The 21,607-nt window shown below is 58.2% G+C and overlaps 1 protein-coding gene across 1 annotated transcript in view; it reads right to left on the reverse strand.

The window, feature by feature from the left end:
* NTN1 (netrin 1) overlaps positions 1–20,729 on the reverse strand; it is a 95,900-nt gene extending 75,171 nt beyond the window's left edge. The window contains exon 1 of the mRNA XM_057383303.1: positions 19,464–20,729. Within this exon, the coding sequence (XP_057239286.1) occupies positions 19,464–20,487 (1,024 nt within the window). The 5' untranslated portion in view covers positions 20,488–20,729. The remainder of the gene's footprint in view (positions 1–19,463) is intronic.
* Between the last annotated feature and the right edge of the window lie 878 nt (positions 20,730–21,607).

The raw sequence follows: 21,607 nt of genomic DNA on the forward strand, positions 1-21,607 counted from the left end.
CCCTAAATTACAGAAAAACTCCAAATTTCAGAGAAACCCCAGCTGCCTCATGGCTGCTCCATGCTCAAGCATTCCTCCCAGGGAATCTGGAGCTGCTCAGATTGGAAGCAGGATCCAGCACCACCAGGTCCTTTCTTTGGGTCCAGAGGCTGGGATTTATCCGCATCATGGCTGACATTTTGATCAATGCCCATTTCAGGCTGCTCTGCCCTTCACTGGCAGTGTGAAGGGAGGATTTCCAGGAAGGAATTCAGAGTGGGAAACACCTCCCCACATCCTATCCAGCATCTCCATGATCCTGCAGTGACTCCCCATCAGCACAGACCCAGGGTGGCCTCAGCCATTCAGGTGAGTGTCCCCTGCAGGTGCCAAACCCTGACCACACCTCTGGGGGCTTTCAAAAGAGCAGGAGCTCAGMGCTCCCAGCTGCAGCCTGGGGATAGCAGGGTTGGGGGGGAGGCAGCAGCATGGAGTGGCCTCATCCCAGAGTCACTGTCACTGTCTTTGTGCAGCCCAGCCAACTCCCAGGGACAGAAACAATCCCAAACCCTGCTCCTGTGGCCGCCTGTGTGACTTTTACAGCTCTCTGTCTGCTCCAGGGGCAGATCCCTCAGTGCTCTGTGGAGGTGGCTCTGATCCTGCAGCTGGTGCTGGCAGCCTCCCCTGCAGATCCCACAGTGATAAGGGGTGACTGGGGCTCTTTATGACACTGCTTAACGAGCTGATGACATTTTTACTGATGAAGACAGTCCCAGGAAGATSAGACTTGGTGATTCTTCAGAGATGCCAAGACCCTCCTCTGAGTAAGCAAACCCCATTCACATTCCTCTGGGCAGATGAAACCTTTGCCTGTCCTCTCCTTCTGAGCAGCCCCGGTGAGATTTGGGAATAACCTGCCTTTCCTTTTGGTGGGGATCTGATTTCTCTCCTAGGGAATGGGAATTCCCAAATCCGAGGTGTCCGTGGCAGTGAGCTGGGGCTGGGGGGAGGGGACTGATCGGCTGAAAGTGGGGAGAGGGCTGTGGGGTGAGGAGAGCTCAAAGGCCCTGCTCTGTAGGGCCTGCAAGGTCCAGTCCTGACTGCTCCAGGGATGGGATGGCTCTGGGAGAGCCGGGTCAGCATGCCAGGGTACACAAACCTTGGTGAGGGGCTCTTCTAAAACYCCCCAAGAGGCTGCTGAGGACACCYGGGAAGAGAGGAGCAGAGATAAATCCCCACCCCAACCCCACCAGAGCAGCGGAGACAAAGGGTGTGAACCCTGCGAGGCTCGGGGTGGGGGCAGGGGAGCTGCCCCGGGGCGAGTCATAATTAAAAATAATAACACTGAGCACTTCCAGAGCACTCGGTAAACATGATTAACTAATTAGTCAGGTCTTTACTAATTAACCAGTCACAGGACTGGTGTTGCTCAATATGTTTAATGATCCGGAGAGAGGTTGAATAGCTGGGGGCAACGTCTGGGAGCTGTGGAGGGGAAGGGCGGGGAGGCTCGGACGGGCTCACACGGGGCTGGGACAGGAGGGGACAGGCAGGGACGGGGAATGGACCCTCCTACCCTGCCCAGGACAGCGCTGTCCTCTGCTCCCCCCGTTCCTGTCACAGCCCTCTCCATCCCTGTCAGGAACGGGAACTTGCTGTGCCTTTCCCACAGCCGCCTCTGGTTAATGTTTGTCGCTGTTCAGGCACAGCAAACCGAGATGGAAGTGTTCAGGTGCCCCCAAAACCAGCTCAGTCTGAACTCAGGCCGAGCTAAATGAGAACCCCCAAAATCCCTCAGGCTTCAGGCTAATGCTCCCCAGCACAGCAAGGATCAGTGTCCTCTCCTTTCTCCCAGTAAAACATGAATTGGAGCAAAACAATGCAGGATTGGAGAAAAGAAAAGAATTAAAACCAGGGAGCCTCTCTGGTTGCCAGGGCATTGCTGGTTGCCTCAGTTTGCCCAGGACAGGCACTGGAGGTCACACCAGATGTCACTCTCAGACACCCCAACACCAATTTGGTTCCTAATCAGGGCTGCAGCTGGAAACTGCTCCACAAACTGAATGAAAAGCAGCTGATGGGGCTGGTTTCAGCCCTACAGTTCGTGACTGTCCTGCACCTCTGTCCCTTTGCGTGAGCCCCCATCCTCTCCTTCTGCACTGATTCTCCCAGGCTGCTCTCAGACTGCTTCTGGTGGCAGTAGGGTGTCCCTGCTGCTGTCACCGGTGTCACACTGAGGGGAAGCTGCTCCTGGCTGGTGGCTCCAGCACACCCAGAGCCCTGCAGGGCACCCTCATGCCCCTRCCCTGATCCTGCCAGTGAAAGCACCTTTGGGGACTGGTTTGATGGATTTCCTCACTGTAATTTGGGCATTTACTCGGAATCCAAGTTCCTGTATAATTAAACACTGGATTTCACAGCATCACAATTGCATCTGGGACACATCTGGATGGCAGTGCCCATGGCTGTGCCCATGGCTGTTACTAAAACCTGTGATCATACAGAGCCCTCTCCAGCAGCAACAGGAGTTCATTCCCTGCAGGAGGGATGTGCCAGGACTGAGGGAGCACCATGGAGTCCCACAGGGTGGGATGCCCCCAAAGTTCAGTGATCCCTGTCCCAGCCCTGCTCTCCTGGACCTGCACACAGCATCCAGTGCTGAGGGGCTCACATGGCCAGGCAGCATCTCAGCACTGCTGTGGCCTCTGCCRGAGCTCCTGCAAGAGAACCTGAGCCTTGGAGAAGCTCTGACCTTCACTGGGAGCTGGATGGGCTTTTGCCTCAGACATTCCCAGCAAGAAGGGAAGGGCCCCAGCACTTTGTGAGGGGAGAGAGAGCCAGGGCAGGACCTGGCAGCTCCACGTGTGGTGGCACTGGGAGCTSTGCTCATGCTGATGGAGCTTCCCACCATGCTGGAATGACCACAGAGCACCAGAGCATCCTCTCATTTTCCTCCAGCTGGCCCCTGGACCTTGGGAATGTAGGGCCAGCACCRGGCCAGCAGCTCCTGGCTGAGTGAAACCTTCCAACTGCAGACACTGGGTTCTGCAGTTACCAGGAGAGAAAGGAAGAGAATTCTCCCATGCAGAACAGTGTCTGAGGTCAATAGAGAAGCCCCTGCAGCCTGAATAGCCAATCTGGGAGCTGGGCAGCCTGGCAGGGACGCTGGGGTCCGGGTGTCTGCCTTGTCACACTTGTAGCCAGGTTACCATGGCTCATCCCAGGGCATCCCCGCCCGCCGGGGCTGCTGCCCGCAGGCTCTCCGTGGGCTCTGCCCCTCCTGCACTCAGCAGGACGCTGGCTGCGTTTGCAGCAGAAAAGCTCATCCTTAGTGCTGCTGTCATGTCATCAGCCCGGGGGCACAAAGAAGGGTCGAGCAGCGCAGGGAGGGGACACAGCCCCTGGGCACGGTGCCCACTGCCCTCCCCAGGCACACACACACCGCACCCTGCTCAGCCCAGACACAGCTCAGGTGTCCCAGCAAGGCCACCTAAACCACAGGGACGAGTGGTGAGGACACAGCAATGGCCATGTTGCCCTAAATTCCCGTGTTCTGTCTGTGTCTGGTGCACGGGGCATAAATTGAAAGCCACCCAGGCAGCCAAAAAGGGACATTAGGACCCTGTTTTTTTCAGGTTTTTTTCTAAATATTTGAGCTGAACAACCAGGGTGGGTATCCCGTGGGAATAGAGGCCATGGGTGCTGCTCAGTGCCCACAGGACACCCCAGCTGCCCCTGCTGTCCCTCCAGGGATGGGGACCCTCAGCTCTCCTTCAGGGCTCCCCCCAAAGCCTCGCTGCTGGGGGAGGAGTTGGGTGCTTTGGCCACGTCTGCCCACCCCCCTCCCTCCTCCTGGGCGATGAGAACTGGAATAAAAGGTCCATTTCTTTAGAAAGCCAGGCCTGACTATGGGAAGGGTCCCTGTATCCATGCAGCTCTSCCGGCCTCCCGCTCCCCTGTTTAGTAATCTCACTTCTGGGCCTGAATTCATTCAGATGCTGTGAAGGATTAGCTGACCTTTCTTTCAGAGCTTGGTAAGCTGGGGATGTTAAAGCTTCCCAAAAATTAAACTCTCAGGAGGCTGGGAGCCTGGAAAGTTGTTTAGAGGCTGTGGCTGCTTCCCCAGCATCCACCCCGGGCAGGGACAGAGCTCGGACTGTCCCTTTGTGCCCCCCAAAAGGGCTCAGACCCATGCACAGCCTCATCTCCCGAGTGCACAGAGCTGGTGGGGATGAAACCAGAGGGATTTTCTCTCCTCTGAGCTGGTTTGGTCATTTTTTTTTTGTTTGCCATAGTGGGTTTCAGCTCYTSCTTTCCCAGTTTCCCTCTGCTGCCRTGAGAGGARGGGGWAAGGAAAATGTGAGCYYGTGAAMTTGGGAGCTGAGTTTGGGAAGYGGGGAAAGCTGTGTGTGGAGGGGTGATGCTTTCCCAGCTAAGGGGATGAGGACAAACTGCTCCCACCATCACCAGGAGGGTTCACTCAAATCAAAGTGGCTGGAGGAGCCATTCCCTGCTGGGATCTCAAACTGGGACTGAGCACAAGGAGCTGATTTTAAGCTCCCAAGCACAGATGTGATGGACTGACATGGAAAATGCTTCCCCTGGACTGGGGAATGTGCACACCGAAATTCTGCACTCCCCTGACCAAGTGAGTCTGATTTTCAGAGCTGGGTGTGCAGGAGATTCAGAAAACTCCATTCTTTCCCCACAGTTTTCTATTAAAACTCCCCGAGAGTGAATCTTGGAGCAGGGGGCTATACCTGGACCACTCACGAAGCACATTTTGTCTCCCTGGTCCCAGGAACAAGCCAGGGAGGTGAAATCACTGCTCCTCCAATTCGAGGAGCTGAAGAGAGCAGCTAGAGCCGGGACAAGCTGGAAACTGCATGGTCTGTGCCCCCCTGAACCCCAAAATGCTGGGGCTGGYTTTGGRGAGTCCCCGGAGCAAAGGAGGGGCTGCAGGAGCGCTCCACCCCTGCACTCAAGGGCAGCCTGGAGGCAGCACCTTCCCCTGTGTCGGACTGTCCACTCGGGGCTGCGGGGCTGCCTCGGGCAGAGCAGGAGCGAATCCATCAGCCCACACTGGGCAGACCCGACCGYCCGTCCAAACCCGAGCAAATCGCACAGAGGGAGAGCAGGGCTCCGTCCAAAGCCCACGGAAAACCAGTGGTGAGAGCAGGAATTCTCCTCTTCCCCCTCRCTTTCCCGGTGTGTCCCGTTTGCACACTCAGAGGATCCCCGCCAGCAGCACCGAGAGCCCAGAGCCCGGCTCAACCCAACCCACGGCAATTCTCSCTCCCGTCCAAACGCAGGTTTGCACAGAAGCTGCGAGGGGGGSCAGGGCTGCTTTTGTTACCCGTTTAAATGGCTCGTTTCGGTGGGCAGCCAGCTCCTCACAGGGATAATTTTATAGCCCCATAACCCACCACGAGCAGTCTCTTTTACGACCCTGCACTCCCCCTGTCTGAGGCAGGAGCGAGCCGCGGCCGGAGCCCGCGGGGCTCTCTGGCACGGAATCCATCGCTAATCCCGAAAAATAAAACTGTCTTATGAGATATAAATTAGATTGCTGCTGYGGGGGGATGAGCGCGCTGCTCCCCCGCGGGGCCGCCGCTGTCGGAGAGCATCTGTTGCAATTACAGGTTCCTGCAGCCTGCCCGGCGGGAATGACCTCCCAAATATTCCGGCAGCGGCTGGAGCTCGCACAAATGCTCCGTGCGCTCTTTGCGGCTCAGCAGCAAGGTTTTGCTCTGCCCTGAATCGCTGCTYGGTGGCCCCATCTCCTCCCAGGACTCCGGGGGTGTCCAGAGACCCCTCGCTGAAGGTGGCAGGGTCCAGATTGTCACCCGGAGGCTGATCTTGTCTGCCCTCACAGGTTTGTGCAGTGCAAAGTGCACCTTTGGCACCAAATCAGCGCCATTAATTGCCCAGGAGGGGAAGCAGCCTTCGATGCTGTCTAATTACACAGAAATTAGCAGAAGAAATTAATTCCAAAAGGTGACCATATGGGCTGCAACGCTGAAGCCCAAACTGGATTTTGCCTCTGGTTACTGCCACTCAGAACTGAGGGTGGAATCCAGGCCAGAAGTGTGTTTCTAGTTCGTGATTTATTGCACCAAAACGGAGCTGGTAATGAAAACCGTGTKCCACTTAATACTCAGGCAACTTCCAACAAAAATGACAGCGGGAACTCTTTCTTGTTCTTCTTGCCTCACAGCTGCCCGGCAGCAGAGAATCTGCGAGCTCAGCCCTCCTGCCCCGCCACAGGGAGGGGCGCCACATGTGCCACATGTCCCCAGACCCAGCTGATGGCACCAGGCCMGGCACCCGCCCTACCCTGCCCTGCCCACCCAGGGACCTGCTCTGCYCCTGCACATCTCCCCCATCCTTCCACACCTTCCCTACCTGAGCAGGCTGAGCTGGAACTGCAGATTATTTCACCAAGCAAACAAAAGGTTGCCTGTGACACCCTATTTCAGTGCTGGTTTCCAAWCTRCCCCCATGGGCTGGTTSTGCTGCAGCACTGACCCACCCAGCCCCAACCCTGGGGGTGCTGAGCACCTCTGCAGCACCCAGAGCTGATGGAGCCAGACGAGGCAAGAGCTCGGCTCCTTCCTGGCCCAAACTGCTGCTCCTCAGCTTTCAAAATGCCATTTCCCCACATACAGGAAACAGCAGGACCCCTCCCCTCTCCACCCGGAGAGCAGCAGGTGGAGAAAGCCCTGAGGGGGCCTCAGAAAGGACCTTGCAAACACGGGGCGACCTRTGGGAAATGGCTGGGACATGGCTGGGTGCCACGGCGGAGCCCCTGCGCTGCGGACGGCAATTCATTTGCATGCCGAAGCGGTAGCCGGGCTCTTTGAAGCACGGTGCGGGCATAGAAATGTATTTGAATGTTCAATATCGCCCAGCAGAGAGCTCCCCGTGGAGCAAATCCCCCCGGGGGACTGCTGGAAGGAGACTCCGAGTCAAAGACGCCCAAAGGAAACCTCAGGTCCCGAGGGCAGCGAAATTGCCGGGGAGTGAAAGGCACCGAGCTGAGGCTCGAGGCGGATCCGCGGCGAGGCTTTCCCAGCCAAAGCCAGGCGTGCCAGCGACAACAGGAAACTCGCGGGCTGGGTGACAAGTGTTGTGGCCTCTCCTCAGCTCTCTGGCTGCTCAATGGCTCCCGGGTGACTCCGCAATCAAGGTCCCATTCATGCCAGGAAGAGTCAGATCCCAGGGATATGTGGCAGGCCAGCACTTTCTACTTCTCTTTCAGCCCGTGGACACCTATAAATTTTCCAGRGACAGCGGGACAGGACATGCCTCCGCTGCAGCCACTTCCAAAGGCTCCTTAAAAGCAGCCCAGAACATGGAGAAATCCATTATATGGAGCAATTACCAAGGATGAGAGTGAGTTCATGGAGCTTCTCCCTGCCAAGGACCCCAGCACGAAGTCCATCACCCCCAACCAAGGCAAGCAAGTCAAATTATTGGCAATAAATATATTTATTCCAAATGCCGACCCACTTTACATTCCTTTATTTAATGCAGCTGCTCTAAATAGGGCCTGGGATAAATGGAAAATAAAGTCTGGGAGGCTTCATGGCTCCCTGGTTCTCCGGGCAGAGCTGCCTGGGCTCTGGTTGCTATTATTAGTGTGACGATTGTTGTTGTTATTATTATTGTTATGATTATATGCATTTCATTCTCTTTCGGGTAATGAATAATTTATGACTCTGTCTCGAGCCCCTTTCAATGGATTCACTATCCAGGGAGACTCGCTGAATAATTTGGATCATTCGTTTTCAAGTGCAGGGGCTGCCGACAAATTGTTCGCTTTTCATTGCTGGGGACATTCATTGGACACCCAAATCAGGGGATTTCTTTGGTMGCCCCGAGCACGTGAGGCGCTGTCTGGGGTTTTGTTGGAATTTTTTTTTTTTTTGTTGATTGGGAGAAACTTTGTGGAGACTAACAAACAGCTCATCTGGGGGCTGGATTTGTGAGGAAGTCAGTTTGCCARATTTCTGTGAACATTTGGTGGTTTTGCAGAGGCTTGTGAAAAGTAAATGCTGCAGAGGATATTAAATGTTATTTAAATGTTTTAAAGRCAACGCTGCTCTTGCTCTTTGATTTGATCTAAGCTATTATGCAGCTGATTATTAAATTCTGCTTACTTAGCTCAAACTAAGGAAATATTGTAGTGTTAAACCTGCTTTGCCTAAAATCCAGCGGGAAAAGGAATATTCAAGASACTCGCACTGTGGATCTTTTATTCCTTAAAGTGAACGAGCGCCTGTATCAGCCTGGCTGTGTCCACCCTGCAATCCCTAATCCTGAATTCATGTCCATCCCCGGGGATCAGCACTCCCCAGCCTTGGGCAGGCTCTGAGTTCCTCAGGGATCCATCCCTGAGCACACGGCATGGTCAGGATGAGCACTGTTCCACGGGATGGAATGGAATGGAATGGAATGGAATGGAATGGAATGGAATGGAATGGAATGGAATGGAATGGAATGGGGGTGCCTGACTCATCACCGCTGGTACCCATGGTTTGGCTGGGATGTCCCCACTTGGACAAATCGCGGCAGATTGGCTGCCAGCTCCATGAAAACTCATCAAGTCATGCCACGTTCAGCTGTGGGATGAGACACTAGCGGGTCTGTGGTGGTCCACGGACTCCCCTGACATATCTCTGCCGGGTTAAATGTTGCACTGCGCCCAAAACCGCCACTGGCTGAATCCAGGAGCAGCTGGGAATGAMCAGGGCTGAGCATCCCCGCTCGGGTTCGACCCTCCCCGCTCAACGCGGTGCGATTGCGACCCCACAGCAGCAGAGCTCCCGACTCCCGGCACCACAAGAGCCGCAGAGGACAATTCCTGATCTCCGGGACCGAAGCCGTCCCGTCCCTGCCCTGCTCATCCCGTCCCTGCACGGCTGATCCTGTCCCTGCCCCTCTCATCCTATCCTTGTCCTGCTCATCCTGTCCCTGCACCGCTGATCCTGTCCCTGCCCCTCTCATCCTATCCTTGTCCCGCTCATCCTGTCCATCCCTGTCCCCCTGATCCTGTCCCGATGGTCCCATTCCTCCCTCATCACCCGCTGCCTGCGCCGCCCGCCCAGCCCCGATTTACGAGCAGAGTGTGAAGCACAGACACTGGGCCACTGGGCTGAACAATGCGGGAATATTAGCCGAGTTACAAAAACAAACAAACCAAACCCTGCCGGGAGCCCGTTTCATTTATCTTCTTTTGTCCCGTTTTGCTTCAGCGTGAAAGTCGCCCTTTCAAGCGCAGCGGTTGCGTTCCAGCCCCGGCGGGCAGCCGATCCAAGGCGTTACACCGCGAGCTTCCCAAAGGCGTGTTTGCACAGTTCAATTCATCCCCAAATATTCAGCGGGCTTCCCCTCCCTCCAACCCTCCCGGCAGATTTTGCCCGAGAGCCGGGGGTGTAGAGCCCGGGGCCGGGATGGCGGAGCACAGAGCCTTTGTGTGCAAACACARGCTGCTGTTTGTATTTGCCTTCCCACTGTCAGAGCCCGATTGTGCCGGGGCAGCGCTGGCCACCAGGCTGCTCTCAATATCCGCCCGGCCACCACCGCTGCCGGAGGGACGCTCCCCTCCCTCCCTCTCGGCCGCTTTGAAGCCAGGGATTTAATTTCATAAGGCTTTGGGTAATCACGTTCCGATCTCCGACATTAACCAGAACTGACTCCCTCTTGCAAAAGGGGGCGGATGAGCCCGCAAACAGCCCCGGCTCGGGGCGGGCTGCGCTGACAGAGGAAGGCAAAACGCGGGGCTGGTTCTGCGCCGCTTATCAGATGGGGCTGGAAAACAACAGGATCCTGGCAGCAGCAGGCGGGAGCAGCTCTGCCCATCCCGAGGATGCTCCACAGGCTGCTCTGCTCACCTCGAGCACCGCAAACGCTGATTTTTAAACCCAGACATTTTTCTCCTTGCTGCTGCTCTACCCACCGTTTACCATCCTTCYCTCTTGCTCCATTTACGGTCCTGATGCCTCTGTCCCATTCCCCAAGACTGGGTTTGCCGCTGGAACAGGATCCCTCTGCTCATGCATTGCTACCTCCCGTGGCAGCCAGCGGACCAGAAGGAGCCAGGGCCACCCTTCTGGGGAAGGTGTTCCAAGARGAAGAGGAAGCTCAGGAGATCGAGGTCTCAGCTGCCCGCACTGTCCCTCCCTCCCCTCCCTGCACACAGGGCTCAGCTGTCCCCAGAGCATCTCCTGACCAAGCCAAGATGATCCTTTGGACCCCGAAGGACAGACTTTTTGGGGCCGTGAGAGCAAAGCAAGTGCTGGGGCAGTCCCCAATGAGTGTAAAAATTCCCTTTTCCAATCAGATGTGCTGTCCTTTGTCTCCTCACTCACGCTGGTCTGGCTGCCTGAGACTGGACCCTAAATAGTTACCGAGCTGATATTAAGGGACGTTCATTATTCCCACAGAATAATTAATGATAATTCCCATTAAAATTGTCGCACTTGGTCCAAATAAAGCACAGATCCCAGTGATCCCCCAGTGCAGCCTGGCAGGGATCTGGGTGATGGATAGCTCYGAAATACCACAGGGAAGAGGACGTGGACACCTCATCCATCTTTCCATCCCAGGCTCTGAACTTGGAGCTCGCAGGCCGTGTGAGGGTGGGGATCGGGAGGGAACAGCTGGGCTGCTCCTCGTGCGGGCTGGGAGCGCACAGACCCAGCACGGAAATGGCACCGAGCCCGGAGAGCGAGCGCCGAGTGGGGACTGCTGAGCCAGCAGCATTCCTGCCGTGCTCCTCCTCCGGTTCCCACCTGGGACACGGCGGAAGAATCTCACCTCCCTCCCTCCCTCGAGAAACTGGGAGCGCTCTTCCCACTCCATGAAGCACCATCAGCAAATCTGCGCCTACTTCTCCACTGGCAGAGAAAGTTTCCCACCCCAACTTGTCAAAAAAGAACAAATTTGCTGTAAAACAACCACAGAGACCCGCGCTGCTCCCAGCCTGTGGAGTCAGTGCACTGCCCGCTCCTGCCCCTCACGGCATTTTTGCCCTTTCTCTGGTGAAATTGGGGATGATGGGTGTAGGCTCTGGGCTCTCCATCCTCCCCTTCCTGAATGGGAGATGCGGTTTTGTCTCTCAAGCAGAGATTCCCAAGGYTGCTCATCCCTGCCTGTACTGGAATTTCCACTCACCTGCCCACACAATCTTTTTTTCCCTGCTCATTTCGGCATAAGATGGCCAAGGTCTCCTGGGCTCATCCTTTACCCTTCCCCGCCAATTCCTCCCCAGGGGAGCAGGAATGGGCTGAGGGCTGTGATTCCCAGTGCAGCATTCCAGGGCATCCTGTCTCAGCCCGAGAGGGAATCCCTCTCCGTGAGAAAACCCAACCTCATTGGGCAAAGCCAGAGGTCCCTTCCAGCCCTTCTGGGAAATAATTTAGGAAAACCCTGTACTCACAGGAAGGACTGAAATAAATGTTTGCTCCTTCCCTGCTCTTCAGCCCTCTGTCCGGGTGGGAGATGCAGACACAATTTTCAACCCTTCCATCAGTCACAAGAGGCTTTGAAAAGGTTGGAAACGAAAATCTTGCCTGCAGAAATTCCAGCCCAGGAAATTGTCTTCCATGGTCTCAGAGCTGTGTGGGGGGCAAGAATCCAGGCTCTTTCCCTGCCTGCTGCTTTCTCTGCCCTCTGTAATCGCGGTGGTGCAGGAGGTGCCTGCTGTGGGCAGCAGTTCYGTGCCCAGTTTGTGCTGCCAGGTGAGACCTCAGGGTGCCCAGCATCATCCCCGCTGAACCTCAGAACAAAACAATTTCTCTGTCCTTATCACTCCAGCCCTTTTGAAACCCCAGTCTCCCTTAAACCAGTGCTGTACAAARTATTTCCATAAATCCAGCTCCCAGCAGAGCTGAGTGTCTCCTCCGGTCTTCGAACCTATTTCTTTAAAATTTCCCACCAAAAAGGCAGGTCTTTTCCCTCTCCCCCATTAATTCCCTGTTTTCTGCTGAGCCTAAAGCAAACTCCCACTCAGTGTGGGGTTGAGCCCCTCCGCTCCTTGTGCTTCTGCCTGGGCTGGATCAGGAGCAGCCGAGTCCTCGTTTCGCTCCCCGCAAGAGCCTCCGCGGCTGCAGTGGCWGCGAGCAGGAAAAGCCTCCCTGTCTCCTTATCAGTCCCCAGGGCATCCTAATCCACTTATAAATGAGAGCTATTATGCAGATATCTTTTTAAAAGCCTGCCTGTCACTCCAGCCCGCGCCATTCCCGCTATCCGCACTCTGGAGCGTGGTCAGCGGGGATGAGTCTGCCCCGGGCACAGCCGGGGTTGCTCCGGGTGAGGATCTGGTCTGTCCCCGTCCCCGTCCCGTGCTCTGATCCCTGCTCAGACACGGAGCTCGTCCCCGTGCTGCCGGGCTGCAGAGCCAGGCTGAGCTCCAGGCCGTGCCAGCGCGGCTGTGCCCCGCTCCGTGCGGGAAGCAGCGGGGATCTGGCAGGGATGCTCAGGACGGGAGCTCGGCTTATGCAAAGCAATCGTTTCCTGCTGATCGCAGCGGCAGAGGCCAAACGGCAGCCGCTGCTCCGGAGGCACCCTGGGGACGGAGCAGATGTGGCTGTKGGGATCTGCCACCGCCGAGCCCTGTCCCGGCTCTGAGCCCTCGGCACGGGCCGGTCCTGGCGGGGAATCCTCTCCCTTCCCTGCTGAGAAACGGGGGGATGTTTTCGGTGCGATCATGAGCGTGCTGCAAGGAAATCATCCCGRTGGGGCTGAGTCTGGGGGCTGTAAACCCTCCGTGTGCGGGGGCTCAGCCCTGCCGTGGTGTTGTTTGCCCCAGGCAGCTGTGCCAGAGCTCTCTGGGAAAAGCTGGATGCTGGGTTTGACGGGCTCTGGAGCTGCTGTGGGGTTTATTTCTGCTGTTTGACTGCAACGAGGGGCAAAAAAACCCCTCTGCAATGCCAGGCAGGCAACCAGACTTCTCCAGTCATCCCGACCCACAATCTTCTTTGCCCTGGACGTCCCCCAAGACAAACCTGGTGGGGCAAAAAAATCCAGGACAGCACCCTGAAATCCTCCAGAAAGCCCTCAGTAAAACYCTGCTTGCACAGCCCAACCCCAGGATGGAGCATTGAGATTTTTGAGGTGGAGGTGACTAATGCAGGGTAAAGAAAAGGAATCATCACCTAAATTTAATGAGGGACACCAGCAACTCCCTGAATGAAATCCTGCAGCCCCATAATAAACAAAAGAGCCTCCAAAACCACTGTACCAAAAAGCAGGGCATCACAAGAGGGAGGCAGGAGAGATTTAGGGACAAAAAGGCATCAACCCTCCATGGCCACAAAAATCCATCTCCCATCCCTGAAGGATGATRCTTTAGGAATACAGAGASAAATCTGTGTAGGAATACAGAGACAAATCTGTGTACCCAAATTCATAGGGCAGGTAGAACCCCCAGAATCCTGGGAGTGCTTTTGCAGGCAGGATCCCTGCAGGCAGCGGGGATTCCAGAGCCCTCGGGTGCATTTTGCTCCATCCCTGGAGAGGCAGCACGTCCCCCCGGGCAGGCACAGGGAGTTTGTGAGGCGAGGACAGTGGAGGCTGAATAAGGATGACATGATTTGGCCCAGAAAGAGGAGGGCAGAGATTAGCCGTGGACAAGCTCAAGGGAAGGCAAGTGTCCAACCCGGAGTGCCAAGCCTGGTTTTGTTTTAGCCTTAACTGTGCTTTTTTGTTTGTTTGTTTGTTGGTGTAAAAACCTTTCTGTTGGAAATCAGTTTAACTTTAAGCTTCCTGAGAATAAAAGCCTGTGAGAAAGCTCTGCCCATGCGAGGCTCCCTTGGGAGGCTACAATGGGAGTCTCAGCAGCTTATGGGCCCAAATTTCTATGGCTACAGCACCCATCTGCTCAGCAATACAGTTACCCCTGCTCCTGCAGTTCCCCACGCAGCACAATCCACTGGGAGCTGCACCAGGATGGGCTGGAAAGGACCTGCAGCTCCATGGATGGCTCCTGGAGCCATGAGGARTCCAGCCCTCGCAGGGTCTGCTCCAGTTGCTTGTGAGGTCGCCCCAGTTGCAGTTTTCCTGGGTACAAGGACGTCACAATAATGCTTGGTGCCTTTCTTAACATAAATTATTTACACAGCCTCTCCTTCACTCCCTCTAAATGGGGAAACTGAGGCCCAAGATAAAGCCGGACGTCGGGAATGATGGGATTCCTGCTATCATTGGGACGCAGAGGAAAGTAACGTCACAGAGCAGATCCAGACTCCATCCGTGGGCCTTGCCCTGTGTCTCACTGGGGTAGGGATGTGACACTGTGGGATCCTGCTCTGGCCCCCTGGACATCCTCCATGGGTCCCTGGGCATCCTCTGTGGGATCCTGAGGGTCCTGCAGGGGCAGTTTGGGTACCCTGCTCAGAGCCTCCCTGCCCCAGCTGTTTTTCCAGGCACAAAGGGATGGATGCTCTCACATCCTTCCCCGCCCCTCTGTGTGGCCACAAGCAGGGTGAACACTGGGGATGCTCAGAGCCCTCTTCTCCTTGCAGAGGGATTTGCCACTGAATTGCTGGGTCTGACTTCCACCCTGCCACGGTGCCCGAGCTGAAGGGGCAGAGGGTGCACTGGACATGCCCTGTGTGACCAGGTCCTTGCCAGCTCTGCCAGTCCCACCCACACTCCGCTTCCCACTGCTGCAGCCAGAGCCTCTGTCCCTCTGTACCCCTCRGGATAAACCCTCTGCAAAGCCCTGAACCACCACAGGAGAGGAAAAGACAGAAAGGTCTCTCCCACCAGCCCGGTCCTTCCTGGTCAGGTGACTCTCGGCCACTGTGACCCATTGCCAGCCCCTGGTGGCCCAGAACTTGCCCTGGCTCCCTGCTCTGCCAGGCTCCAGGGGTGCCTGGACCATGCAAAGAGACACWGGGGGCTGCTTGCCCTCCACTCCCCAGCAGGGCAGAGCCAAAGTCACCACCAGCTTGACTCCCTGTGCTGTTTGGAGGCCAAGGGGAATGGGGAGGAATCATCTCATGGGGGTCCCCAACATCCCACTGTGCCAGCCTGGAGAAAATGGTTACACACAGGATGGGATCTGTGAAGGCTTTTGAGGTGGAGGTGATTAATGCAGGTTAAAGAAAAGGGGTCACCTRAATTTAATAAGGGACACCAGGAACTCCCAGTATGAAGTCCCTCAATCCCTCTGGGAGCAGAGCGAGAGGAGCTCGCTGTGTGGGAGGATCTTGTTTCCCTGGCTGTGATGAGGGTGGAGGGGACCCGTTTGCTATTTCAGCAAGCACTGCCCTGCAAATGCCTCCCTGACCACCACGGAGGTGATAAAGGCCCAGGTTTGTCTGGAAGGAAGATTTTCATTGGAAGTTTTTGGCAGGCACTGCTCTCAGAGTTCCTGGTCAACTCCTTGTCTGAGGTGAAGTTTCCTTTCCGCTGAATGAGAAACATGCTCGGAAATTGCTCTGACATGAGACACATCCCAGCCTGGGAACCCTTCGGCAGCAGAGCTGAGCCTGTCCAACACCAGGCTCCCCMTGCGGCCGGTGCCAAATCCCCTATCTGGGAACACAATGTATTTCCTTTCTCTGCCTGCACTCACTCCTGGGTTTGTTAAACGCTCTCCAGGCCTTGCAGAGGGCCAAAATCTGAGCRGCGCCCAGCACCTGCAGCCACCGCTGATGTCAGGCACACGTGCAGGTGCCGGGAGCATCTCCTGCTCCACGGGGAAAGGGCTGTGGAGATCCAGAGCTTGCTTTGGGAGCGGGGTCTGGAGTTCTCCAAGCGTCTCTTTGTCGGATGTAACTCAGGTTCATCTGGCACTGCTTTATCCAGGGCCAAGGTGAAGGTGTCTCATGCAAACTAAAGGGAAGGTGCTTGTTCAGGTTCACTCCCAGTCCTCTAAACAACACCACAATTCCTGAAAAATTGTGGAACGGTGTCCATTGTATTTTAACGATGTTGTTAAATCTGGTTGAAGACCCTGCCTGCACTTCCCTGTGTCCACACACACTCACCAGCAGCTGAGCTCTGACAGCGTTTCAGTTCAGACCTTTTCCAGCTGCAATCTCCTCTCCCAGGGGAGCTGGAAGCTGCATCAGGACAAACTGGGYTGGAGACGGGGGCTTGGGCTGGAGCAGTGCTGAGCACACAGAGCCAGCCCAAGGCACTGGGGAGAGGCAGGATGGAGAACAGACCTCCAAGCTCGTCTCCACGCTGTGTCCTCCCCAGAGCACTCCTGCTCACAGGCGCCTGGCCAAAGCCAAGGCTGAGCTCTGCGTGGATGAGTTATTTGCCAGGTAAAGCTGGTGGGAACCTGAAGCTGTGAAAAGCTCTGCAGGAGCAGATCCCYGCAGAACATCTCCTTGGGGCAAGCCCTGTCCTCTCCATGTACGGGGCTGGGATCTCGCAAGGGAGCAATAAAGAAAAATTCGATCTGGCTGGCAAAAACCGTTCCCGTGGGAAATTTTGACTTTCTGTCAGAAATTCCAGAGCATTTATTTTTCAKCCCCAAATAAGCATGAATAGGAACAAAGATTCAGTTTTGGCAGGGGGAATGGGTTTACCAAAGAGAACACCCAAATTTTCAAGCAAAGCAGACACATTCTGTAATTTTGCTCCTTGGATGACAAGAAAAAGAAAAATAAAACCCCAACGATTTTCCAGAAAGCAAACAAGTAAATTTACTAAAAAAAAAAAAAATAAAATAAAATTGCAAACATTTTTTCCTACCGCTACTTGATACAAATTTGGCTGATTTGGCTAATTCACTTTTCGCTCCCAGGGCTGCTCAGGATGTTCTGGCCGCCCTGCTTTGCAGCGCTGGAAGGAGCCTCCAGCGGGCAGCGGCAGCACCAGCAGCACCTCCCCGCTCGTCCCCGGCCCCTGCCCGGCGCAGGCGGCTCCGCAGCCCSCGCTGACCTGCGGCCTGACTTTCTCTCGGGATTTGGGAGAGAAACCGGGSTGGGCCGGTGGTCACGAGCGAGTGGGTGGGAGTTTAATGGGGTTATTGTGAWCTTTATCTGGGGGGATTATTCCGGGCGGTGCGGGCTTGGCAGGGCAGCGCGGGGTTTTGGCCGTGGCTGGTGCTGCAGGCTGATAGGTGCGGCCCCGGGGAAGGCGCAGCAAGATCGGGCTGCAGAAAATTGTTTTACGGGAGCTCTATCCTTGCAAAACATCCACTTCCCAGCAAAGCCGGCGGAAAAGGAAAAAACAGAGCGATTTTCGTTTGCGGAAGTCTGACGCGGCTAGGACTGCACACGGTCTGAAATGCAAAGCCTGGCATAAAAGTGACATATTTTACTGGAAACTGGGAATTTGTTTCCCTTTTATTGGAAATAAATTGGAAGGGAGAAGGATGGTAAGAGCACGGTGCCAGCACAATAACTGAACAGAAGCRTGTTCGGGAGCATTTGTGGACCCTGCAGAGGAGACCGGGGGTTCAATGGCACCTCGAGATCGCACCGAAATTTACGGCATCGCTGACAGCGGTGACTTTGCAGGCAGGGAGCTGGTCCTGYCGGACCCCTCCTGCCCCCCCACCCCTCCCCCCGGCCTCTCTGCTGGGCAAGRAACAACGCTGGCAAATAAGCGAGACGCGGAGCACCGAGCGCTGCCGGGCAGCGAGACCCGCGGACCGGGGRGGAAAAGCAAACCCGGAGAGAAGCTCGGCAGCCGGGCAGCACCCGCCGCTCTACCCCGGGACGAGGCATCTCCCGGCGGGAGCCGCAGCCCGGGGGAGGGGCGGCTGCGCAGCGGGGCCGAGCATCGCCCCGAGACTGCCGRGACCCCGCGACCGCCCCCGGAGCCGCCACCGCGTGTGTCCCGGTGCCACCGGGCCGCGGGAGCGGGCCCCTCTCCCCGCCAGATAACTCGGCTTGGCCGTGCCTCTCTGGTGAAGACGACGCCGGCGAAGAAATTGCTCTCTCTGCAAGGGACACATCTGATTGTGATTTGGGAGGGAAAAAAATAAAAAGGAAAAGAAGGGAAAGAAAACAAAAAAGAAAAGAAAAGAAAAAAAAAATAAAGAAAAAAAAAAAAAAAAGGCGGCCAACTCCGGCCGCTCGGCGAGGGTTTTTTCCGATCTCGGAGCTGAAAATATTTTGGAAGACGAGGCCGTGTTTTCGGTAAACAAGCGGCGGCGGGTGGCGCGGCCGGGGCTGCGCTCCGCGGAGCCGGAGGGTCCCGGCGCGGTGGAGCCGGGCTCAGTACGGGGCATCCCAGCCCCCGGGGCCGGGTCCTCACGGGCACAGGGCTGAGCACTGGCCCCCGAAACGGCGAAGAGAGGAGCGGCAGCACGCGAGGATCCCGCCGGGAAGCGGGGGTGGAAAATCGGAGAGAACATTCGGCGGGGTGTGTGGGGACTCAGGGGAGGTGTTCCCCAAACCGTTAACCCTTCTCCACTCCAGACAGAGGCGAGGGACACTCCGTCCCCGCCTGGGGACAGCCAGGATGGCGCGTTTTCGTGGSTCGAGATGGAACGAACCGGCTGCTGCCCGCTACTCATCCGGCCCTGGGGCCCCATCGAGTCCCCGCCGCCGCCGCCCAGCGCCGCCCGCACCCCCTGAGGATGCAGGGTCTGGAACCGCAGGCTTTGCCGGGCTTCCCTCTCCTGTTCCCGGCCGCCTTCCCCCTCCGGGGAGGGCCAGAGCCCATCCCCGTCCCGTCCCGGCTCGGAGCCCGGGGAAGAGCGGGGCTGCCGGGATCCCCGGACCGAAGCGGGGCCGTGCTCTGCGGGCCCCCGGCCGGGACCTGCCCGGGACGGGAGACACCACCCGGCCAGTCAGGGCCCCTCCATGCTCTTCCGGACATGAACGGCGTTTTCCCGGTCTCCCGAATGCCCCTTGCTTCCTCTCCTGAGGTTCTTGGTTTTTCGTACTTCGCATTTCTGAGCTTCCCCTTGCTCTGCCTATCGGAGTCCCCCGGTAACCCCGTCCTGCTCCGCCGGGTGTCCCGGTGTCCCCTGTGTCGTCCCGGGTGCCTCGGTGTTCCCCGTCCCACGCCTCCGCCTCTCGGTATTCCCTTCCCCAAATTCCTGTGCCCTGCCCGGCGGTCCCAGGTTCCCCGTGCCCGCTGCTTTACACCTGGAGATCCCTCCGTGTTGTCACCAGTGCATTCCCGGGTACCTCGGTGTCCCCTGCCTTGAGCTGCCGGGAGCCTCGGTGTCCCATCCCCTGCGCTCCCGAGTGCCTTCACATCCCTGCTCCGCGCTTCGGGACCCCTCGGTGTCCCGTCCTTCGCCCTACGCTCCCCGGTACCTCAGTGTCCTCCTCCCGTCCCGTTCTCCATCTCYCTGCGCGTCCCTGAACAGTTCCCCGTGTCCCTGGATGTCCCCGCGCTGCTCGGCGTGTCCCTGAATGTCCCCGTGCCTTTCGCTGCCCGTCCCCCGCGGCTCCTCCGCTCTGCCCTCCCTCTGCCTGCCCCTCCGGGGACTTCCGYGCCCTGTCCCCGTCCTTCTCTCCGCCTGTGCCGGAGCGTCCGCGCCCGCGGCCGGGACTCACCCACGCACTCGTTGGCCTCGCGGGCCGTCGCTCGCTGCCAGGGCCGGTCGTAGTGGAAGGGCTTGCAGCGGTCGCACTCGGGGCCGGCCGTGTTGTGCTTGCAGTCGCACACCAAGCTGTCGTCGCGGTCCCGGACGCAGCGCGACGCGTGCCCGTTGCACTTGCAGCGCCCGCCGACCTGCAAGTCGGACACGGCGTAGAAGTAGGAATCGCGGGCTAGCTCGGAGTCATCCTCGCTCTCGTCGCCGAAGGTGTGCAGGCGGCTGAAGGTCACCCTGATGTCGGTGGCCGTCACCCAGTCCTGCAGCACGGGCGAGTTGTCGAAGTCGTGGGCGGTGGGGCGGCCGTCCAGGGTGCTGAAGGCGATGAGGCCGCCGGAGAGGGGCCGCACGTCGGTGTGCGAGTCGGTGCACACCGCCTCCTGCTCGTTCTGCTTCGTGATGGCGGCGCGGCTCGGCTTGTTGTACATCTTGCGGCACTGCGTGGAGTAGAACTGGAAAGGCACCCAGGTCTTGCCGTAGTCCATGGACTTGTGGATGGCCATGGACTCGGGGCGCGGCGAGCAGAACTGCAGGCTGACGTAGGTCACCTCGAATTTCTTGCCGAGGGAAAGGGTGAGGGTGACGTTGTGGGGATACTGGACGTAGCTGTCGGACTGCCAGCAGGTCAGGTTGTGCGGGTTGTTGAGGTCGGTGAGGAAGGAGGGCGGGTGGGCGCGCTTGGGGTCGGAGGCGTTGCAGAGGTGGCAGGTGCGGACCTGCTCCTCGCCCTTCTCCGTCACCACGCAGTACCGCGACGGCGGCTTCCCGCAGGTGCTGGACACCTTCACCTCCTTGCCGAAGGCCGAGTTGACGAAGTCGGGGATGCAGCGGCGGGGCAGCCCGTGCTCGTCGTAGCAGGGGTCGGGCTGGGCGGTCTGCACGGCGAACATGCTCACGCCGTGGTAGCCGCCGCGCAGGGGCTGCGCTAGCCACGCCGCCGCCAGCAGCAGGGCCAGCGGCGCCTCCGCTCCCCTCGGCGGCATCCTGCGCGACCTCCGCGCAGCGTGGGGACGGCAGGGATGGGGACACGGGGCACACCGGGGAGCCGCCGCTCGACCGCGCCGCTCCGCGCGGCACCTTGGCCGGGGGACGCGGTGCGGCGGCTCAGGGAGCCCGGAGCATCGCCCGCCCCGCGGCCAGCCCCGCGGAGAAAGGGGAGACCGCGACGGCGGCGGCACCACAAAAGTGGGGCTGGCGGCGGGGCTGGGTCCGCCTGCCTCCCGCCCCGGCCCTCGCACGGAGAATGACTGGCGGTCCCAGCCCCCGCCGCGTTTGAGGTCATGCTAAAGGAGTGACATCGCGCTCAAGGAACAGAACAACGACATCCACTGGCGGCTCAGCCAGAGACGCGCACAGGCCTCGGGGAGGGCGGGGGGGCTGGGGGGGATGGGAGTGGGACGGAGCCCGCCTCGATACCGCAGTGATGGGCGCCAGCTCCGCCGCGGGGCTCCCGAGCCACCCCGAGGAACCGCGGAAGGGCCCTTCTCCTYCYCCCCGCYCCTCYGCGCCCCCGACGGGGCTGGGGGAGMCGGGCCCCCCCYTGCCCCCAGCAGCTGGGGATACTCCGTGGGCGTGGGAAGGGCGGAAGCTGCCGGGAGGAGCCCCCCGCCCACCTGTGAGGACGCCGAGAGGGACAGGGTGGGAACGTCTCCCATCCGGCCTCCCCTTTCCACCAGACAGGGACTGGTCCCCGCAGCTGGATCCCAGTGGGGTCCCGCAGCCTTCTCCCCTGGGACACAAAACCCGCTGCCGGGGAAGTTTAACGGGGGGAAATCACGACACGCGAACTACTGGGTCTGGGCAGGTTGTTTTAGGGGACTGATGCCGGTGAAGAGGGGCGGCCTCCCCACCACAGCCCTGGGACGGACCAGGCACAAAGGGGCTGCGCGGCGCCTSTTGCCGCCCCCCACCTCCCACCGCAGCTTGCTCTCCGTTAAAGCGAGGAAGGGGTTAAAGTGCGGCACTTGTCCCAGCCCCGGTGTCCCCTTCCCACCCACCCAGCGGACCCCCGGTGCCGAGGRACCGCCCCCGACGGCCGCTGCCCTCCGGGTCCACTCCGGCACCGCTCTTCCCGCAGTGATCCCGGCCGGGGACACAGCCCGG

The sequence above is a fragment of the Malurus melanocephalus genome, unplaced genomic scaffold (genome assembly GCF_030028575.1).
Source record: "Malurus melanocephalus ecotype Western Australia unplaced genomic scaffold, MMel_1.1 scaffold_622, whole genome shotgun sequence".
NCBI classification, from domain to species: domain Eukaryota; kingdom Metazoa; phylum Chordata; class Aves; order Passeriformes; family Maluridae; genus Malurus; species Malurus melanocephalus.